General features: G+C 42.9%; 1 protein-coding gene and 1 long non-coding RNA gene across 5 annotated transcripts; both read left to right on the forward strand.

Moving 5' to 3' along the window:
• Nucleotides 1–855: 855 nt before the first annotated feature.
• LOC124670157 (CLIP-associated protein-like) lies at nucleotides 856–13,441 on the forward strand. Of its 3 annotated transcripts, none has more exons than XM_047206663.1 (21): nucleotides 856–1,191; nucleotides 2,013–2,168; nucleotides 2,265–2,327; nucleotides 3,021–3,089; nucleotides 3,304–3,469; nucleotides 5,603–5,764; nucleotides 6,295–6,392; nucleotides 6,508–6,582; nucleotides 6,662–6,730; nucleotides 6,813–6,898; nucleotides 6,969–7,086; nucleotides 7,743–7,841; nucleotides 7,942–8,299; nucleotides 8,435–10,224; nucleotides 10,309–10,407; nucleotides 10,740–10,844; nucleotides 10,932–11,006; nucleotides 11,098–11,166; nucleotides 11,269–11,337; nucleotides 11,685–11,786; nucleotides 12,992–13,441. In XM_047206663.1, exons 1-21 carry the CDS (start codon nucleotides 856–858, stop codon nucleotides 13,148–13,150), a joined length of 4,323 nt encoding a protein of 1,440 aa, XP_047062619.1. In that variant the 3' UTR covers nucleotides 13,151–13,441. The 3 variants fall into 3 exon arrangements, with proteins under 3 accessions (XP_047062619.1, XP_047062620.1, XP_047062621.1); XM_047206664.1 differs by having other exon boundaries at nucleotides 8,480–10,224; XM_047206665.1 differs by lacking the exons at nucleotides 10,309–10,407; nucleotides 10,740–10,844; nucleotides 10,932–11,006; ... (2 more) ...; nucleotides 11,685–11,786; nucleotides 12,992–13,441 and having other exon boundaries at nucleotides 8,430–8,742.
• A 1,797-nt stretch (nucleotides 13,442–15,238) lies between these two features.
• Nucleotides 15,239–16,846, forward strand: LOC124676649. Of its 2 annotated transcripts, XR_006993727.1 has the most exons (5): nucleotides 15,239–15,302; nucleotides 15,423–15,629; nucleotides 16,315–16,542; nucleotides 16,636–16,720; nucleotides 16,814–16,846. It is a non-coding gene; the product is annotated as an uncharacterized LOC124676649 (long non-coding RNA). The 2 variants fall into 2 exon arrangements; XR_006993726.1 differs by having other exon boundaries at nucleotides 16,315–16,720.
• The last annotated feature ends 873 nt before the right edge of the window (nucleotides 16,847–17,719 follow it).

A 17,719-nucleotide genomic window follows, 5' to 3' on the forward strand; every position in this document is an offset into this window, starting at 1 on the left:
GAAATAGTTTGGCTGAAAAAAGCACATGGGACATTAGTTTTGCTAAAGGTTAGATTTGTAAATAAAAAGGAGTCAGTCAGTTAAGGCAGCGCTCGACTCAGGAGAGGATTAGTTCAGGCGTAAGCATCACACGCAGTTGGTGCGAGTAGTTGCCATTACGACGCTGCTTACGGGCGGGATGCATGCTACAGCAGCCTCATAATCCCGCGCGCGGATCATACGGATATCTAAACTCAGCCGTATTTTAGAGCTAGTACATGGTATAGTGTATCATCCATGTTCAGTCAAGTCTTGCTATTTTGTAGCGTATCGTTGATCGCGACACGAAACGACGCTTTGCTCTCAGAGTTAAATTACAGTCAATTGGAGCAAGGAGTTGACCGTACACTACTGTATATGTTCTTTTTGCATGGATTGCGACGTCTCTTGTACCGTATGCTGAAATTGCTGAAGCTACGTTTGAACAGCAGCAGCAAGGATCTCTCTCTCTCTCTCTCCTGAATTTTCTTTCGCGAGTTGAACCATTTCCCGATGTCAACAAACACGCCAAATTTGGGCGAATTTCAGCCGTGTGCTCGACCCAAAGTTTCCGTAGCGTGCTCCGCTTTTGCAGACTACGCTCGTATCCGAAGGGCATCCACGTGAAAAGTTACAAATTACGAGGGGCGTTTGTGCATAAATCCACCTAAAGCCCCAACCACCCTCAGCATCGCTGTGTGTTCGCGTCTCGCTGCGCTCGCTCTCACACTGCCCAGATCCGACCGCTCCCCGCAGCTCGCCTCGCCGCCGGCTCCCCGTGCGCCGAACCCTAGGGAGGAGACCCCGCGGCGGACTCTCCAGCGCCCGCGCGCGGGAATGGAGGCGGCGCTGGAGGCGGCGCGCGCCAAGGACACCAAGGAGCGGCTGGCGGGGGTGGAGCGGCTGCACGAGGCGCTGGACGCGGCGGCGCGCCGCGGGCTCGCCCCCGCCGAGGTCACGGCGCTCGTCGACACCTGCGTGGATCTCACCAGGGACGCCAACTTCCGCGTCGCGCAGGGCGGCCTGCAGGCGCTCGCCGCCGCCGCCGTGCTCGCCGGGGACCACTTCAAGATCCACCTCAACGCGCTCGTCCCCGCAGCCGTCGAGCGGCTCGGGGACGGCAAGCAGCCCGTGCGCGAGGCCGCGCGACAGCTCCTCATCACCCTCATGGAGGTACACGCTATCTTTTTCATCTCTAGTCTATCTATTCGGAGGGGAGCAATGTGTGTGCTTTGCAACTGGCCTGGAGTGGGAAATTTGGGGTAAGAGCTCCATCAGGTTAAACTTCGGGATTCAGGGCGTGCTTTGGGTAGTTCGTACGGGGGGAACTTGGAGTTGTCGAGACAAGCTGAGCTGAAGTGAAAAATCTGAAGCTCTATTTACTGCATCAGAAACGATTGCCAGTCCTCGTATCAAACTGAACTAGCAGGATATGTGTTGCCTGAATCATGTGCTATCGAGCTCGAACAATTCTGTTCCACAAACCAATAACGACTGGAGCAACTTTCTGAATTTGTTTGGTGAAATGTGGGTTCTTGCTTCGGGAGAGAAGATAGAAACTTGGGTTTCAAACGAAAATTTGAACTTTCTTCTATACGGTCTGGTTTTTGCTGGACTGTACTGCTCTTCTGTGGCGGCGAACACTATAATATGCCTAGGTATTGTGAACCACATACAAAGTTCTCAATGCTTCAATACTCATCACAACGTAATATATGCCATCTTTTCTCTTTTGTGGCGGCGAACACTATAATATGCCGAACTGTTCTGAACCACGTAGAAAATTCTCAATGCTTCAATACTCATCACAACGTAATATATGACGCCTTTTCGCTTTTACTTGGTCTACTATGTTACCATCACTAAACAACAATTACATCTATGCACTTTCATCCAACGCCCATCAAAGAAAGATCGAGCTAAGCATGCTTGCCTTGTTCTCAAAGTTTTGGACTTGTTATCGAGTAGCCTTTCTGAATTTATCCATGTCCCAGATTGCTTCGCCAACAATCATTCTCGAGAGGGCTGGAAATTATGCATGGGCTCATAAGAGTTGGAGGGTTCGGGAAGAGTTTGTACTTACAGTGGCAACTGCAGTTGGACTGTTTGCTTCTACGGAGCTTCTCATGCAACGGGTTTTATTGTCACCTGTAAGTCTAGGCATCAAGATGATTTATTTTCATATAACTTTTGTGAGTATCTCAGACTTCCATAGATAGATATGCTGAGACTATCTGGCTTCACAGGTCTTGCAGTTGATGAATGACTCGAATCAAAGTGTTAGAGAAGCTGCTATATCTTGTATTGAGGTTAGCTGGCTTCATCCCATATATGCCTGCTTCCGCAGTGACTTTCATCTTTGGTCCACCTGTATTCCTTCATTTTCGTCCTTTCATATTTTCCAACATTTATCTCGCTCACCTTCTCGCAATAGTTCCGTCCCACGTTTGCAAGCTGGATAGGCTGAACCTTTCCTATACAAGTAAATAAATGTACTCGGACAATTAACTTAGTTCCAATTCCTGCTACTTCTAGTTACTTTTTATTATTCACCTGCACTGAGTTTTATCTCTTTTTACGTGTTTTATGCATCACCTTTTTTCTAAAAATAATACTCCCTCCGATCCTAAAAAAATGTCGGACGTACGATTTTGCAGAAACACCCTCTATTTTATTGTCTTATTAACCCGCACTACCCAGTCACGCAAGGGCGTGGTGTACTGCTGCGCGCATGTGCTGCTTTGCATAGCACATACAGGTCGCATGCATGTGTAGCTAAATGAATTGATTAAATTAGAAGGAGTTAATCATAAAACGTAATTAGACTATGATTTCTGACACTTTTTTTTAGGATCAGAGGGAGTAGTAGTTTATTCCATGCTTCGGAACTCTTGTTTTAACTAGCAGCAATTTGGCGATACTGACTAACTGTAGACTGTACCTGCTATCTATGCCATGTGAAAATTATATGTCAATCCTAATATCACAGTTTGCGATTACAGGAAATGTACAAGAACATGGGATCTCAGTTTCATGAAGAGTTGCAGCGCCATAATCTGCCTCCATACATGGTAGTGTGTTTGGTCCTTAGATTGTTTCTCTGCACTTGTCCTTACTTGGTAGAAGCATCTTTTTTAATACTACTGTACCACTCTTACTACATGTGGATATTTTGGACTGGAGTCTGGTACAAATTCATATGATTGAACTTATGTGTCCATGCTTTAAAGGTCTGGAAAGCTAAACCTGGATTGCCCTAATTTGTGTATTGTCCAATACCTGCAGCTAAAAGAAATAAATTCAAGATTGAATAGAATAGAACCAAAGGTCCCCTCATCTGATGGTGCTGCAACACAATATAAGGTTGCTGAATCTAGATCACTTAGTGTTAACCCGAAAAGAGGCAGTCCAAAGACGAAAAGCACAACGAGGGAAAGCACGCTATTTGGAGGTAAGCTCTACATTTCCCCTCAGAAGTTCAAACATGAGCATTGAATATATTTCCATTTGAACGATGGTTTCAACCTAGGACATTATTGATTTCTAACTGCAATAGTTCAAGAAAAATCTGTGTAATGTTTTTGGGTGGACATTTGCAAATGCCCAGATTCTTCTACCAACTCATGATAATATGATGGACCCAGCAATAAAGGGGACCCATTTTCCAAACAGAACTAATCAGCATTGCGGCACCCATATATCTTGTTCTTGCCTGTCCCCGCCGCTTATGTCAAGAACCCTTGAAACCACATATTCAACCCCCCTTAAATATATTGAAGCTGTTTACAAGAGGTCCTAATCAAAATTTTCATGCTCTGACCGCTTAGGTGGGCTGTTGACCATGCCGCCGTTTTCAGTAAGCAGGGCTCGCATGTCGTCTACCCTCTCTTCTTTCTCCCATTGGTGCTAACTTGCTTCAACACGCTCCTTGGGGCTGTCAAGTTTCATGCACTAGCCAACGCAACCAACCCCTGCCCCCTCACATGTAACGGAAAGACAAGTCAACACGTGTAGAGACTCAGAGGTAGGCTCCAGAGGCCTTGTACGTGGACGGATGGGGAAAGTCTTAAGTTTGGACTTTTGGTTGCAGTATCCAGTGCATGAAACATGACACGTTATCAGAGCCCAGGGTCTTGAGTTTGAGTCCTGGCTTTCGCAATCCTAAAATTGTTGTTGCTCCCTCTGTCCATGTACAAGACCTCTTGAGCCTACCTCTGAGTCTCTACACTTGTTGACGTGTCTTCCCCGTCACACGTGAGGGGGGAGGGGGAGCAGTTCGGATTTTGCTTGCGTCAGCTAGTGCAGGAAGCTTGACATATGGTACCAGAGCCCAGGGTCTCGAGTTCGAGTCCTGACTTTCGCAGTTTATCGTAAAATTGTTGTTGCCCCCTCTGTCCACGTGCAAGGCCTCTTGAGCCTGCCTCTGAGTTTCTACACGTGTTAACTTGTCTTCCCCATCACACACTGAGGGGGGTGTTGAAGTGTATATGTGGATTGCCTAACACTTTCCATCAGTTTGGACTTTTAGTTGCGTGGGGCTAGTGCATGAAACTTGACAGTGGCTACTCATCTCCTTGCACTGGTTGCCAGACACACATCCTCTCCTCTTCCTCCCATCCCTTGCAAAAATTCCCAGCCAAGCCAGATCCTCTGGCCTGCTGCCCTGAGTTTTTGTATGTGTCCCACCGGACCAGATCTGGTTAAGGTTCAGTGAGAGCAACAAAGAAGCTGGCCACAGGGATGAGATGCGAGATGGGAGTCACAATTGGAGGCTTAGGGCTGATGGAGATCTTACATTTGGCAAACGTGGCAGACTAGATCTGCGTACCAGGGCTGAGAAAGGTCCTGCTGATTGGCTTACACAGTGGCATGGTTAGCACACCACTTAAGTGGTTAGAGCAGCAAAACCAGATCTGAGAACTACCGGTGAACCAGTTAACAAGTTTAGGTGGGTGATTACGTGATTTTAGAATTTGTGGACCTTAGTGACCAGGGTGCACAAGTTTTACTGTGCGTACATTGCTACATTTTATTCTTTACTAATTTAAAATGGGATCGTTTAGAAATATAGATCTTATTGAGTATAAGTGTTTCGGAGATACCTGATTAGATGAGTTCTGAGGCCTCTAAAAAAAAGATGAGTTCTGAGGCAAAATAGGATATTTTTTCTGATACTTGACTGGATGAGCATGAGTTCAAACAGGTATTTTTCCAATCTATTGGTATGATTCATTAAGTTATCTTTGGAAAGCAAAACGTTTATGAATTCATGATCTGAAGGCAATCATGAATGTTAAAACATTTGAAGATCCATTTCATGTATTGAGATATATGTTTTTTATTCAGATCAAGTACTCCTATACCCATTTCTTCATTTAGTATCTTCTTACATTTTCTCAATTTGTAAGCCAGACACTCATTTGAGCTGTGTTCCCTGAAAGTTCTTTTGAGTATTTGACCTATCGAGCCGTCAAGAGGAATTGTTATTTTCTCACAAGTCAATGTTCTTCTGGTGATTTTGCTAGTTGCCACTTGCTACACATGCAACATATTTCTCCACTGTATTTTGACATGTTATTTACAGGTGACACGGATATAACAGAAAAACCAGTCGAACCAATAAGAGTTCACTCAGAGAAAGAATTACTTCGTGAGTTTGAGAAGATCGCAGCTACTCTTGTTCCAGAAAAGGACTGGTCAGTTCGTATTGCTGCCATGCAAAGGATTGAAGCCTTGATCTATGGAGGTTGATGTCCACACCTATATCCTATATTTCTAAAGAAAGCTCTATGAAATTATGCTAGGCTATAAGTCCTCTGTAGCAAAGGTTTTGCAGCAAGTCTTAACTGCGCAACTTTCTGCATGTTTTCTCTAATCAGAAAGGGACCTTCATTGGTAGAACTTATGACTTGGAGTCTAGAATGGAAACATTTCCCCTTATTCACTGATAACTATGTCGGCCATACCGATTCAAGCTCTTGAAGTATTTGGTGAAGTGAAATAGACAGAAGTTCCATCTTTATAAAATCTGTGGACTATCCTTTATTGTAAACAGACTTTCGTGTAGTAAATATCCTATTTCATGCTCTTGGGTGTTGACATCAAACGGAAAAATTGTATCATAGTCCAGTGACGACTTAATATGCAGCTAGGGGATAGTTGGGAAATTTGTCAATCTAAATCTCTTTTACAATGGGCAGCAACACTGCTGTCATTCATTGCTATTATGGTGCTGAATGCTTATAGCTTTAAAATCTTCTATTTCTATGTTTCCAGGCGCTATTGACTACCCGTCATTTCTTGTGCTCTTGAAGCAGATGGTTCCTCCATTGTCCACTCAGCTAGCCGATCGACGGTCTACCATTGTAAAGCAGGTATTCACCCATTTATCCTTTTGTTAAATATGTTTTTATGGGAAACCTCATTGATAAATATAGAATCGATTATTTCTAACAGTTGACGCTTACTAACTCTCTCCTTTATGCCCAGGCTTGCCATCTACTTAATGTGCTATCCAAAGAACTCCTTGGTGACTTTGAGCCATGTGCTGAACAATTTATTCCAGTAAGCTATCCTAGCAGGTTACTTTTCTACTTTACCTTATATTATTTCGATGCATTCAAATTATTTGTGGAACTTTCAGATGCTTTTTAAGCTTGTTGTCATAACTGTGCTTGTCATTGCTGAATCTGCAGACACCTGCATAAAAACTGTGAGTGAGTTCTATTTCAATATATTTTCATTTCATTGATGACATTTGTTTAATCTTTTGCTGATATGGGAATATCTTGCAGATCCTACGAAACTGCAAGGTTGCACGAGTTCTTCCTCGTGTAGCTGACACAGCTAAGAATGATCGAAGTGCAGTTCTCCGTGCTAGGTATGTGTGTTCACACTGTCCAGTGTCTATGTTTCTTCAATCTACCCAAGCTTACATTCTACTTTACCAGGTGCTGTGAATATGCTCTTCTAATATTGGAGTACTGGGCTGATGCCCCGGAAATACAGCGATCGGCTGATCTATACGAAGATCTAATAAAGTGCTGTGTAGCAGATGCAATGAGTGAGGTATGATCTGTTTGCTGCTCTGTGGTGCATTTAGTTTGTTTTATTTGAAATCAGGAGGTTGAATAAATTGTTCAATATTTCACACTACCAGACACACAGTTAATGTGTGTATGGTATGCTAGTGTCTTCACAATTGAAGGGTCTGGCCACGGTTCCATTCCATTGAAAGGAAACCAAACTGCAATCCTGATCTGATACTCACTGGGGCCCTGAATCAACCATTACACTTTAACCTAGCCGCAACTGCCTGCCACCAGAATTGCAGAGATGATTGTTGCATTGCTGAAACAGAATCTATTGGTGTTATTTTGCGGACTCTTTGTAAATATACACATGAGCAATGAATCCATTTGGAAATATGTTAGCTTATTCGGCATGAAAATGAAGAAGATAGGTTTGCTTTCTGTTCATAAGTGAAATATATGAATAAAGTAATCTGTTGCTTAGAAACCAGTTAAATTATGAGGTAGAGGATTAATAATGTGGTAAATGGCGAGTCTATATTTTGTGTTCAAGCTTTATATTGGTATATGATCTTGTACCTGCTTATGATGGACAAAATTGTTAAACGTAAAATAGCCTGCTGGTATGAGGCCATTTTGGTTCTGTCCACATTCATTCTGATTAATTTTCTGTTCCATGCACTTTGCAACTAGGTCCGTGCAACTGCAAGAACTTGCTATAGATTATTCACAAAGACATGGCCTGAACGCTCACGCCGTCTTTTTATGTTATTCGATCCTGCTATACAGAGGGTACGCCATACTGCTTTCCTTTTGTGTTTTTCTCCTCTTACAGAATTTTTGTAAGAGTTAAACATCCTGGATTGTAATGTGCAATTAACAACCATTGCAGACAATAAATGATGAGGATGGTGTGCACAAACGTTACGCTTCTCCCTCACTACGTGAGAGGGTTGTGCAGCCTTCTCGTGCTTCATCTCATGCAGGAGGCACACATATGCCAGGATATGCCACTTCAGCTATTGTTGCAATGGACAAGAGTGCAGCTATTTCTTCAGATTCATCTCTTTCATCGAACAATCTTCGTTTATCGCACTCAAAGACAACCAGCAGAATTTCTGAAAGAAGCCTAGAAAGTGTGCTTAACTCTAGCAAAGAGAAGGTTTCTGCCATTGAAAGTCTGCTTAAAGGTGCAAGCATATCAGATAGGCAAAATCTCTCAGTTGCACGCTCAACAAGCTTGGACCTTGGTATGCTTTAATTCACTTAGTCGTAAATTGCTTTTAAGAATTTGAATACTCTTTTTATAATGTATTTCTTAACTCATTTCTAATAATATATGATATTAGCAATCCAGTTTCTTATTTTTTGTAATCCTAGTGCAGGGGTTGATCCTCCATCATCTCGTGATCCTCCTGTTCCTCTTGCAGCACCAGCTTCAAATCATCTATCCTTGCAGAACTCTACATTCTTGGATTCAACCATTCCTAGCGTTGCGCGAAATGGAAGTTCACGTTTACTGGATACAATGTCAACACAGTTGGCTACCAGAGAGCGATCAAGATCACCATATTTGAGTAAACTGCCATCCGAGTCCATGACAGGCTTATCGCTACCTTATGTGAGAAGATCTGCGGAGAGGCTACAAGATTTTGGCCGCATGGATGAGAGTAATGATACCCGATCAACTAGGCGATATCCTCAAATGCACACCGAGAAAAACTATGTTGATATGCCTTATAGGGATGCACCCGCTCACAGAGATTCACATAATAGCAATGTCCCGAATTTCCAGAGACCTCTTCTAAGAAAGCAGGTAATATCAAGGGCTTCTGGAAGTGGCAGACACAGTTTTGATGATAGCCAAGCACCATCTAGTGATGTGTCTAGATATACAGACACTCTGGTATCTCTGCATGATGCACTTTCTGAGGGTCTGAATCCTAGCTCAGATTGGATAGCAAAAGTCTCAGCTTTTGATTTTATTCGGAATATAGTTCAACAAGGTCTGAAAGGTGTGCAAGAAATTAGTCAGAATTTTGAAAAGGTCATGAAGCTGTTTTTCCGTCATATGGACGATCCTCATCATAAGGTAGCACAAGCGGCCTTTTCTGCACTTGCAGAGATTATTCCAGCTTGCAAGAAGCCATTTGAGAGTTACGTCGAAAGGATTTTGCCACATGTTTTTTCCCGCCTTATTGATCCAAAAGAGTTGGTAAAAAAACCATGTTCGTTGACGTTGGAGATTGTTGGTCGGATATATGCTGTTGATATGTTGCTACCTGCCCTAGTACGCTCGCTAGATGAACAGAGGTCCCCAAAGGCAAAACTGGCTGTTATTGAATTTGCAAACAAATCATTCGGCAGGTACACTGTAGATTCTGAAGGTTATAGTAACAGCGGCTTCCTTAAGCTATGGCTTTCAAAATTGGCACCTTTAGTAAATGAAAAGAATGCAAAATTGAAGGAGGCATCTATTTCTGGTATCATATCTGTGTATTCTCAGTTTGATTCTACAGCAGTGCTAAATTTTATATTAAGCTTGTCAGTTGAAGAGCAAAACCTATTGAGGCGTGCCTTGAAGCAAAAAACACCTCGTATTGAGGTTGATCTGGTTAACTACTTACAGAGCAAGAAAGAACGCTCCCGTCCTAAATCTTACGACCAAGCAGATTTTGGAACTTCTTCCGAAGATGGTTATTCACAGACAGTGAAAAACAGCTATCCTTTTGGGCGGTATTCTTCTGGTTCACCTGATGCTGAAGGGGCAAAGAAGACAAATACAGTGCAAGAGTCCACACTGCATAACGTCTCTATGGGTCGAACAACTTCTGATATGAGCGTAGATACTAATCAAAGCTCGGATCTGGCTGCAGGAATTGAAGTTCTTTTATCTAGAAGTAGAGAATCAAAGAAGAATACTAGCTCAGTTGTGGAAGACAAACGTTCTTGGACAAACTATCCTGAAAAAACTGATGCCTCCTTAGATGGCGAAACTCCTCTGAGCACTCCTCGCTTAGACTTCACCCAACTCCGCAATCCTGATGGGCATAATGCCATTAGTTTAACTACTGTAAAAAACGTTCAAGATGGAGATTTGGTTGTAAACCTTAGTTCTATAAAGACCAGCCTTCATGCTGACAACGGTTTGAGCATACCACAACTTCTCCATCAGGTACTAATGAAAAATCCTTTCACTTTATTGTGCTTCCCTAAATCTTTGTCAAGTGCTTTATCTCTTTTCCTAACATTGTTTTAGATAAGCACCGACAGTGAAGTATCAAGTTTGGAAAAGAATGCATCATTGCAACAGTTGATTAAAGCTTCTCTTTCTAATGACAGCTCCATTTGGTCAAAGGTTTGCAACCTGATTTCCTTTCAAACAACTGTATTGATTTCATATACAACGATAAAAAGGTTTAAGAAAAAATATATAAGAAAACGTAACATAATATGCTCCTGTGCATTTGCATCTCACAGAGAATGCCACAGATAACTAAAATCAGTTGAAGTGCAACCATGCCATTCAAATACTCATTCAAGTATTGCTGGGGATTTAGCAAATTGTGCTTTGTAAAAGTTGAAGTGAAATTCATTTATAACTGAGTACTTTAATTACAATACATACTAAGCTAAATCTGAGCAGTTTCAACTGTTTGCACGCTAATTGAAGCCTTTGATTTTCAACAGTACTTCAATCAAATATTAACAGCTGTACTTGAGGTGCTGGCTGACTCCGACTCGTCTACTAGGGAGCTTGCTGTATCCTTAATTGGCGAGATGCTCAACAATCAGGTCTGTTGTTGAAAGTTTATGCACTTGAAGATTAGTTTAATTAATCATCTCCTTTTTTTTTACTAGTAATGATTATTTTGCTTGCAGAAAGATGCTATGGAAGAATCAATTGAGATTGTTCTTGAAAAACTCCTGCATGTGACCAAAGATATGGTGGCAAAGGTATTCCTGCCTTTCTTTTTCCTTGTTAGAATGTTTCGACTTATTCTAGGTTTTTTTGTGTGTTAACTTAATGTTTTTTGTGGCTATGCAGATTTCTGACGAAGCAAACCGATGCATAAATGTTCTGTTGTCAAAATATGACCATTTCAGATGTCTTTCTGTATGTACCAATCTTTTCTCTTATATATCAGTGCTAATTTTGTTTCTGCTAGGTGTAAGTGTGTAACTAAATTTACTTCCATGGTCTTTCGTTCTAATGCAGGTTGTAGTACCTCTTTTGGTCAGTGATGATGAAAAGACGCTTGTTGTGTCTATCAACTGTTTGACAAAGGTATCTCATATAGAGTTCTAAAAGTCTGCCATAGTGAGCAGCAGTACTGCATGTGAACATGTTTGAGAATCTAGTTCAATTCTTTATTTAGTGTTTCTGGCCTATCACAAACAACTAAACAAGGAATTGAACATATCTTGAACAACCAGTTTTTTTTTCTTGAGGCGTTTCATTTCATTGAAAAGATAGAGTTTGTTTACACGCCTCCTAGGAGGTACACACTATACAGTATATAGAAGCTAATGCACATCCCAACTTGTCGGCAAGATATCTCTTAGGCCTTTAGCCCCTGCTGTAGCCCTAAACAACCAGTTTTGACTGCTAATATCTTCTGGTAATCTTCGCAGCTTGTTGCACACCTTTCTCAGGAGGAGTTGATGAATCAATTGCCTACATTTTTGCCAGCACTCTTTGATGCTTTTAGTAACCAAAGTCCAGATGTTCGAAAGGTGGGTACGAATGTACTGTAGATATTATCATGGCGTATTTCCTGCTATAGATATTCATTGGTTTAATACCTCTCAAGTTTGGATTTTGTATTTTGTATTATCATGAAGCTATGATGGTTATGATTTTTTAATGAGTACATGTCATGTACCCTCTACATAATATGTTAACTACCATTGGGAGGATGGCCAGGATGTCAGGGGTGAAGGCATTGAGATGATGAAATGGGGAGGGGACTCAATGAATAGATAGACTAAATATTCTTAGTGTGCTAGTTGTGTCAAGAGATGATGAAATGGAGAGGGACAAGAATTATTAAGTACAAACCTAACGCTAGCTCAACTAACTAATGCAGCACTATCTCAGCCAACTCCAGCTTGCTGCCCCTTATGCAGCCTGCTGGCTGTAGGCCCATGGTCCACACTCCTAGTAGTATGCCTAGCAGCATGCCTCGTGGAAGCTATGGCTCATGATCCAACTTTGTTCAGCCTGTGGGTAGCGTAGGAACAGGAAAAGAACGGACAAGTGGAACGGAATCCTGTCATTTCGCTGAAAATTAAGTTTATTAGGGATGATACTTCCAGGTTCCTTTTCCATATGGTTCCTTAGTATGAAGTCACATCCAGGATCCAACTGAAATCCATTAGTGATCTATGATCTGTTCTGCTGATCTGGAACAAGAAAAGTCATAGTTCATGAATTTAGGTTGCCAAAGTGAACTTAGCATGAAACTTATTCTGGATAAAATGTGTTATTCCCTATCCATTACAATACATGATGTACCTCCACTTTCTAGGTACCGTGGTCTAGTTGGTTTGTATGTCCATGCGTTTAGTTTAGCATTGATTATTAGCACCATATTTAGTTAGCTAACCATTATTTTGTATTCGGATCTTAAATCTTTGACAACCAAAATCTCCTTATGTAGTTACTGTTTAGCTTACAATCTTAGAACATTTTCTCATAGTACCTTGTATTAGAGTAATTAATTTCCTACAATTGTTGCAACTTTATTTTTCTGATTAATTGCTTTGCTTTAAGCATAAAAAGTATACAACTCTTTAAACTTGTTATGATCTATGGCATGCCCTAGGTGGTGAATCTCTTAGCACCTCATGGCCTGCAATTGCGGACTGGCATTTCATCTGATTTTGAATGCGTTCCTTATGCTCTTGTTGATATCTGATATTATTTGCACATTTTTTAGACTGTTGTATTCTGCTTGGTGGATATCTACATCATTCTCGGGAAATCGTTTGTTCCCTATCTGGAAGGGCTTAGCAGCACCCAGCTGCGCCTAGTAACCATCTACGCAAACCGGATTTCGCAGGCAAGGTCTGGTGCGCCAATTGACGCTAACCAATGAGCTGTAACATTCTTATTTCTGTCCAGCATGCATATTTGGTTGGTAGGTAGGGGGTGAGATTTTTGGGGGGTTTCGTTTGTTTGTTTGTGTATGTGTATAGTATAAACAAGCGCTTCCCTTGTTGTATTGGAAGTTCCTGGCTTTTGTTCTTTGTGTGATTATGTATTCTCTTTTCTTTGTTTGGTTAGCATGGGGAGAGTGAGTATTAACGAGTGTGTTGTCTTCAGTTGTACAAGTTAGTTACACTGTAAAGAGAAAGGAAATGTAACTTAATGGAGTATCGGTGTGCAAGTTCTCCCAGGCCCTTGTTCATTTCCTGATGGTGGAATTATTTGTCCTGAATTCTCAGTTCTAGACTTTTTTTGAGTTTGGATTCACTCTATAAGGGCACACCACGTTTGTGGTCCACATGTATTTTTCTTGTAGAATCAGAGCTTTAATATTGCTCAGTACTATTGGTTACAATCAACGGTAAGCAGAGCTGTCTTCCACACGTTCTGGAAAAGAGTGCGGCAACATACCGTTCAACTGTCCAAGTCTTGTGAGTAGACTGAACATGTCTAGTCAGGAGCTTAACCTGATGGACCAAACAGACAAGTCCATCTCTCAATACCTCGGTCAAAAAAACAAGTCCCTTGCAAAAGCATGTGCTTAGCTTTATTGACCAAAACAGGCGACAAAATGCTGGACCAGCGCCTCAGGGTGGTGCCAGGGTCAGACTAGAGCCAAGATCTTGTCGCACCTACCCACATCTTCAGATAGATCGACAGATCCTCCATCTTGGCCACTTCGATGATAGCACCGGGGATTTCCACGCGCGAACCGGATAGGAAATGAGTGCGCGACGGGAAGCGGTCGGACTCGGAGCTAGCCCCGCCTGGAACTTTCAAAAGGTGGTAGCACTACTTCGTGCTGGCGCAGGCGATGATTGACTCATGCAATGCTCCAGACTCTGAAAGTGCGTGATTCCCCAGAGTTGTTCACGTCAACAAAAAAGACTCCCCAGAATTCATTCATTTCTTCGTGGATTTGAGCGGAAACGAACGAAACTAAGTGGCACCAACATATTTTTGCGGAAGCAAAAACGAATACAGAAACCCAAAAACAAAAAAAGGAAGCAGATATTGTCAGATACGAATTGAAGATGGCGCAAACATGGACTGATGCAGCTATCGGCCGTCGCCAATTTTGGGAACAGACCCTTTGGAAGTTCGGCTTGACAAGATCATGTGATGGGCATGTGGGATTGGGCCATGCACATCAAATCTAAGGAAATTCCATATTAGCCGGAAACGTAAATTCAATTGTTTCCGTTTCCTCCAAAAGAAATCCGCTTCCATTTTCGTTTTGCAAAATTTCGTTTCCGTTTCGATATTTCCATCCATTTTCGTTTTTCCATGGAAAAGTGGGAAACTTTCCGCTTCACTTTTATGTTTTATCCCTACGACCAAGGCTGCAAGGGCAAAGATAAATTATACTCCCTCCGTTCCGAAATGTAAGACGTCGGGGAGTGTCACGTACAAAAAAATTTGCACTACGAAATATGGTGTCTTACCCGTTTTGCCCCTCCACCGCCCTCTGTCCATGCCTCCACTCGCGCAGAGCACACCTGCTCCACCGGCTCCTCCCATGCCGTCGTCCTCTCCCCGGCGTGCGCCGCTGCCCTGTCTCCCTAGCGCGCAGCGCCGCTGCCGCCTCTCCCTGGCGCGCGTAGCCGCCGCCCTATCGCCCTAGCATGCGTCGCCGCTGCCCCCTCTCAACCGCCCGCGTCGCCTCCCTCTCCAACAGAGCTACCGCATCGAGGTCGACTTGAAAATTCGTTTTTTCCTCCACCGCCTGCCAAATCTGCAGCGGCGGTGCTCGATCTGACGAGCCAAGGTGAGGGCGGAGCTCCAATCGTGGTGTTGGCGGCGGTGCGCTCGATCTGACGAGCCAAGGTGAGGCACGGAGGATGAGGTGGTGGAGATCGCCGTGAAGCGGCTGTCGGCGAGGTCGCGGCAGGGCGCGGCGGAGTGCCCGAACGAGGTGGAGCTCATCGCCAAGCTGCAGCACAGAAACCTGGTGCGGCTGCTGGGGTGCTGCGTCGACAAGGACGAGAAGATGCTCGTCTACGAGTACCTCCCCAACCAGAGCCTCGACGCGTTCCTCTTCGGTTCGTTTGCTTTTCTTTTTTCCCTTTCCATCAACTGAACTCCGGTGAATTATTTTCTTGATCGTGCAGCACGGCTAAGTCCGACATTGGTCTGATTAATTGGCCATTTTGGTATTGTAGGAATTAGGTGTGAAGATCTGGTTTGATTTGGTGACACATGGGGCGAGCGTGCACATAACTTGGGGCGCATGGCTGAAGTGCTGAACCAAATTACAGCTCGATCTTGGGTTGTGCAGTCTCCGTAGTTTACTGATTTTTAGTCAGTTAGGTCTAATGAGGCTGCCATCAGGTACTACAAGGACTTGCTTTGATGATACTCCATCTTAGGTATTTAATCGTCCATGCTATTATCCTTGCTTTGCTGAATATATTTTCTGTGCATGTCTAATAACCGTGGGTTTATCTAGCAATGGTAGTATCCGGCTTGTACATGCAGACATGTGTTACCATAGTATCTCATGCCCCAACTCTTACCACCAATCGAATGGTTACTCCAGTGATCTGCCTTTAAGCCTGTGACTGAAATGAAACTTAGGCAAAAAAAACTTGAAATTGCAGCAAAAGGAGAACATATTTGCTCAGCTTTCTTTTTGTTGATCTTCTTTAATTTTCTGTCACTTGGACTGAATGAAACAAACCTAGAATCAACACAACCGGATAAGATCTTGAAATGGAGTCTTCAGAAATGATAATTTGCTCTGGTTTCTTCCAATGCTATTTTTCTTTGCATCACTTAAGAGATTAGGCATGATCAGAACAATATTTCAGTGTATTGCCAAGTTAATAGCACATGTTCTTCATAACTCTAGTCGTTTATGAAATGAGATCTACCTTCTTTTTTATCTTCATTGCATGATATATACGGTGCTTTCGTTTATCTCAACCCTTCTGTCTAATATTGTCACAATGTTTTCTTTCATGCACTTTAAAGTATTTCTATCCAAGCTTCCTGCACTTATTTTCTGTGATGCTACTACACATGAATGATTTATTTTCTAACTTACTGGAACAGCCCAGAAGGCATCGACAAGGTTTCAGTAAGCCCAGAAAGATAACCTGTGAAGGTTCCTGGTCTCCAGGATGTGTTATGTGTGTTGCATGAACCAGATATCTGATGGCCAATGCTTCCTCGAAAGGACATTCCTGAGTCATGCTTCCATCAGAGCTACTGGTGTCATTATGAGCTGGATGAAAGATGCTGGACTTACGACGGTTGGGCCTTATCTGTCGAGTTGGGCATGTTTGTGACTGTAGTCATTTTCCCACACTTTTGCCTTAACTAGCCGATTTGTGTTTATTATTTATTGACGATTTTGTTTTGTTCATTATGAAGTTGGATTGATCAAATGGGTAACATTCATGGTCGATATGAACCGCCCAACTCGACAGATAAGGCCTTATTGATTGGATCTCACATGGTTAGAACTATCAACTGCATGTTTCATTTTGTGATTCTTTCAGTAATCAAAGAGCTGTCACTGATTAAATGTATCTTATATGTGAAAAAACAGTACACTGTCATTGATGCTGGCATGGAGCTTTGGATGAAATCGTTCTCCAAAGCGCCTAGACGAGGAGATCATCGTCCAACAGCACCTGGGGGAGGAGATCGGCCTCCACGAGCACCTGGGCAAGGAGCTGCCTGTGTCGGAGGTGCAGGGAATGGAGGAAGAGTTGAAGGGGACGGAGGTGGAGCCGTGGAGGAGTTGGGGCCGGAGGTGGATCTGCTGTCGTCGGAGGAACAACATCTGGACGAGGAGATTCGTCCTCCAGCACCTAGGAAGGAGATCGGTCTCCGCGAGCACCTAGGCGAGGAGCTGATTGGGTCGGAGGTGCAGGGGCCGGAGGTGGAGCTGCTCGCGAGGGGGCGGAGGCGGAGGCGGAGGGCGATCGGCAGAGGGTAGCGATTGATTCTAAATCTGGGAAGCGTACCGATTCGGAAGGGTAGAGTTGTACTTTTTACACTTTTCACCTGGTCGGAACCATCCCTTCAACGTCTTACATTTGTGAACGGAGGGAGTAGATCTTAGAACATGAAACGCTTAACACGCATCTCGATCAACAAAGCGCCCACACCACATACGCACGGCTCACAACGACTCAACCGCTTGTTTGGCTAAAGTTTTTCTAAAATTGAAGTGTAACAAGATCATAGTATTTCAGGAAGTGTCTGGGCTGGCAATATTTCAGTTTTAGAAAAAGTGGTCCAGAGTTGTTTCTCCAAAAATAGCATGTATTGTGAGATACTGAAGTATTAATACAATAATACCATAGTTTTTAGTTAAATAGCTGAACACATCAAAGTATTTGAAACCGTGGTACTTTAAGAAACTGTAGTATTGTTGAAATACTTTAAAAATACTATGCTACCAAATAATGAAATAAAGCCTCGGTTCTTCAGATTGTAAGGCCGTAAA

The sequence above is a fragment of the Lolium rigidum genome, chromosome 7 (assembly GCF_022539505.1).
Source record: "Lolium rigidum isolate FL_2022 chromosome 7, APGP_CSIRO_Lrig_0.1, whole genome shotgun sequence".
NCBI classification, from domain to species: Eukaryota; Viridiplantae; Streptophyta; class Magnoliopsida; order Poales; family Poaceae; genus Lolium; species Lolium rigidum.

What these genes read in the sequence shown, in the direction of transcription:
- LOC124670157 (XM_047206663.1), top strand. Translation starts at nt 856, where the DNA reads ATGGAGGCGGCGCTGGAGGCGGCGCGCGCCAAGGACACCAAGGAGCGG. An exon ending in CAGACACCTGCATAAAAACT is followed by an intron (nt 6,731 to 6,812) that starts GTGAGTGAGTTC and finishes AATATCTTGCAG; the next exon opens with ATCCTACGAAACTGCAAGGT. An exon ending in TAGCAGATGCAATGAGTGAG is followed by an intron (nt 7,087 to 7,742) that starts GTATGATCTGTT and finishes CTTTGCAACTAG; the next exon opens with GTCCGTGCAACTGCAAGAAC.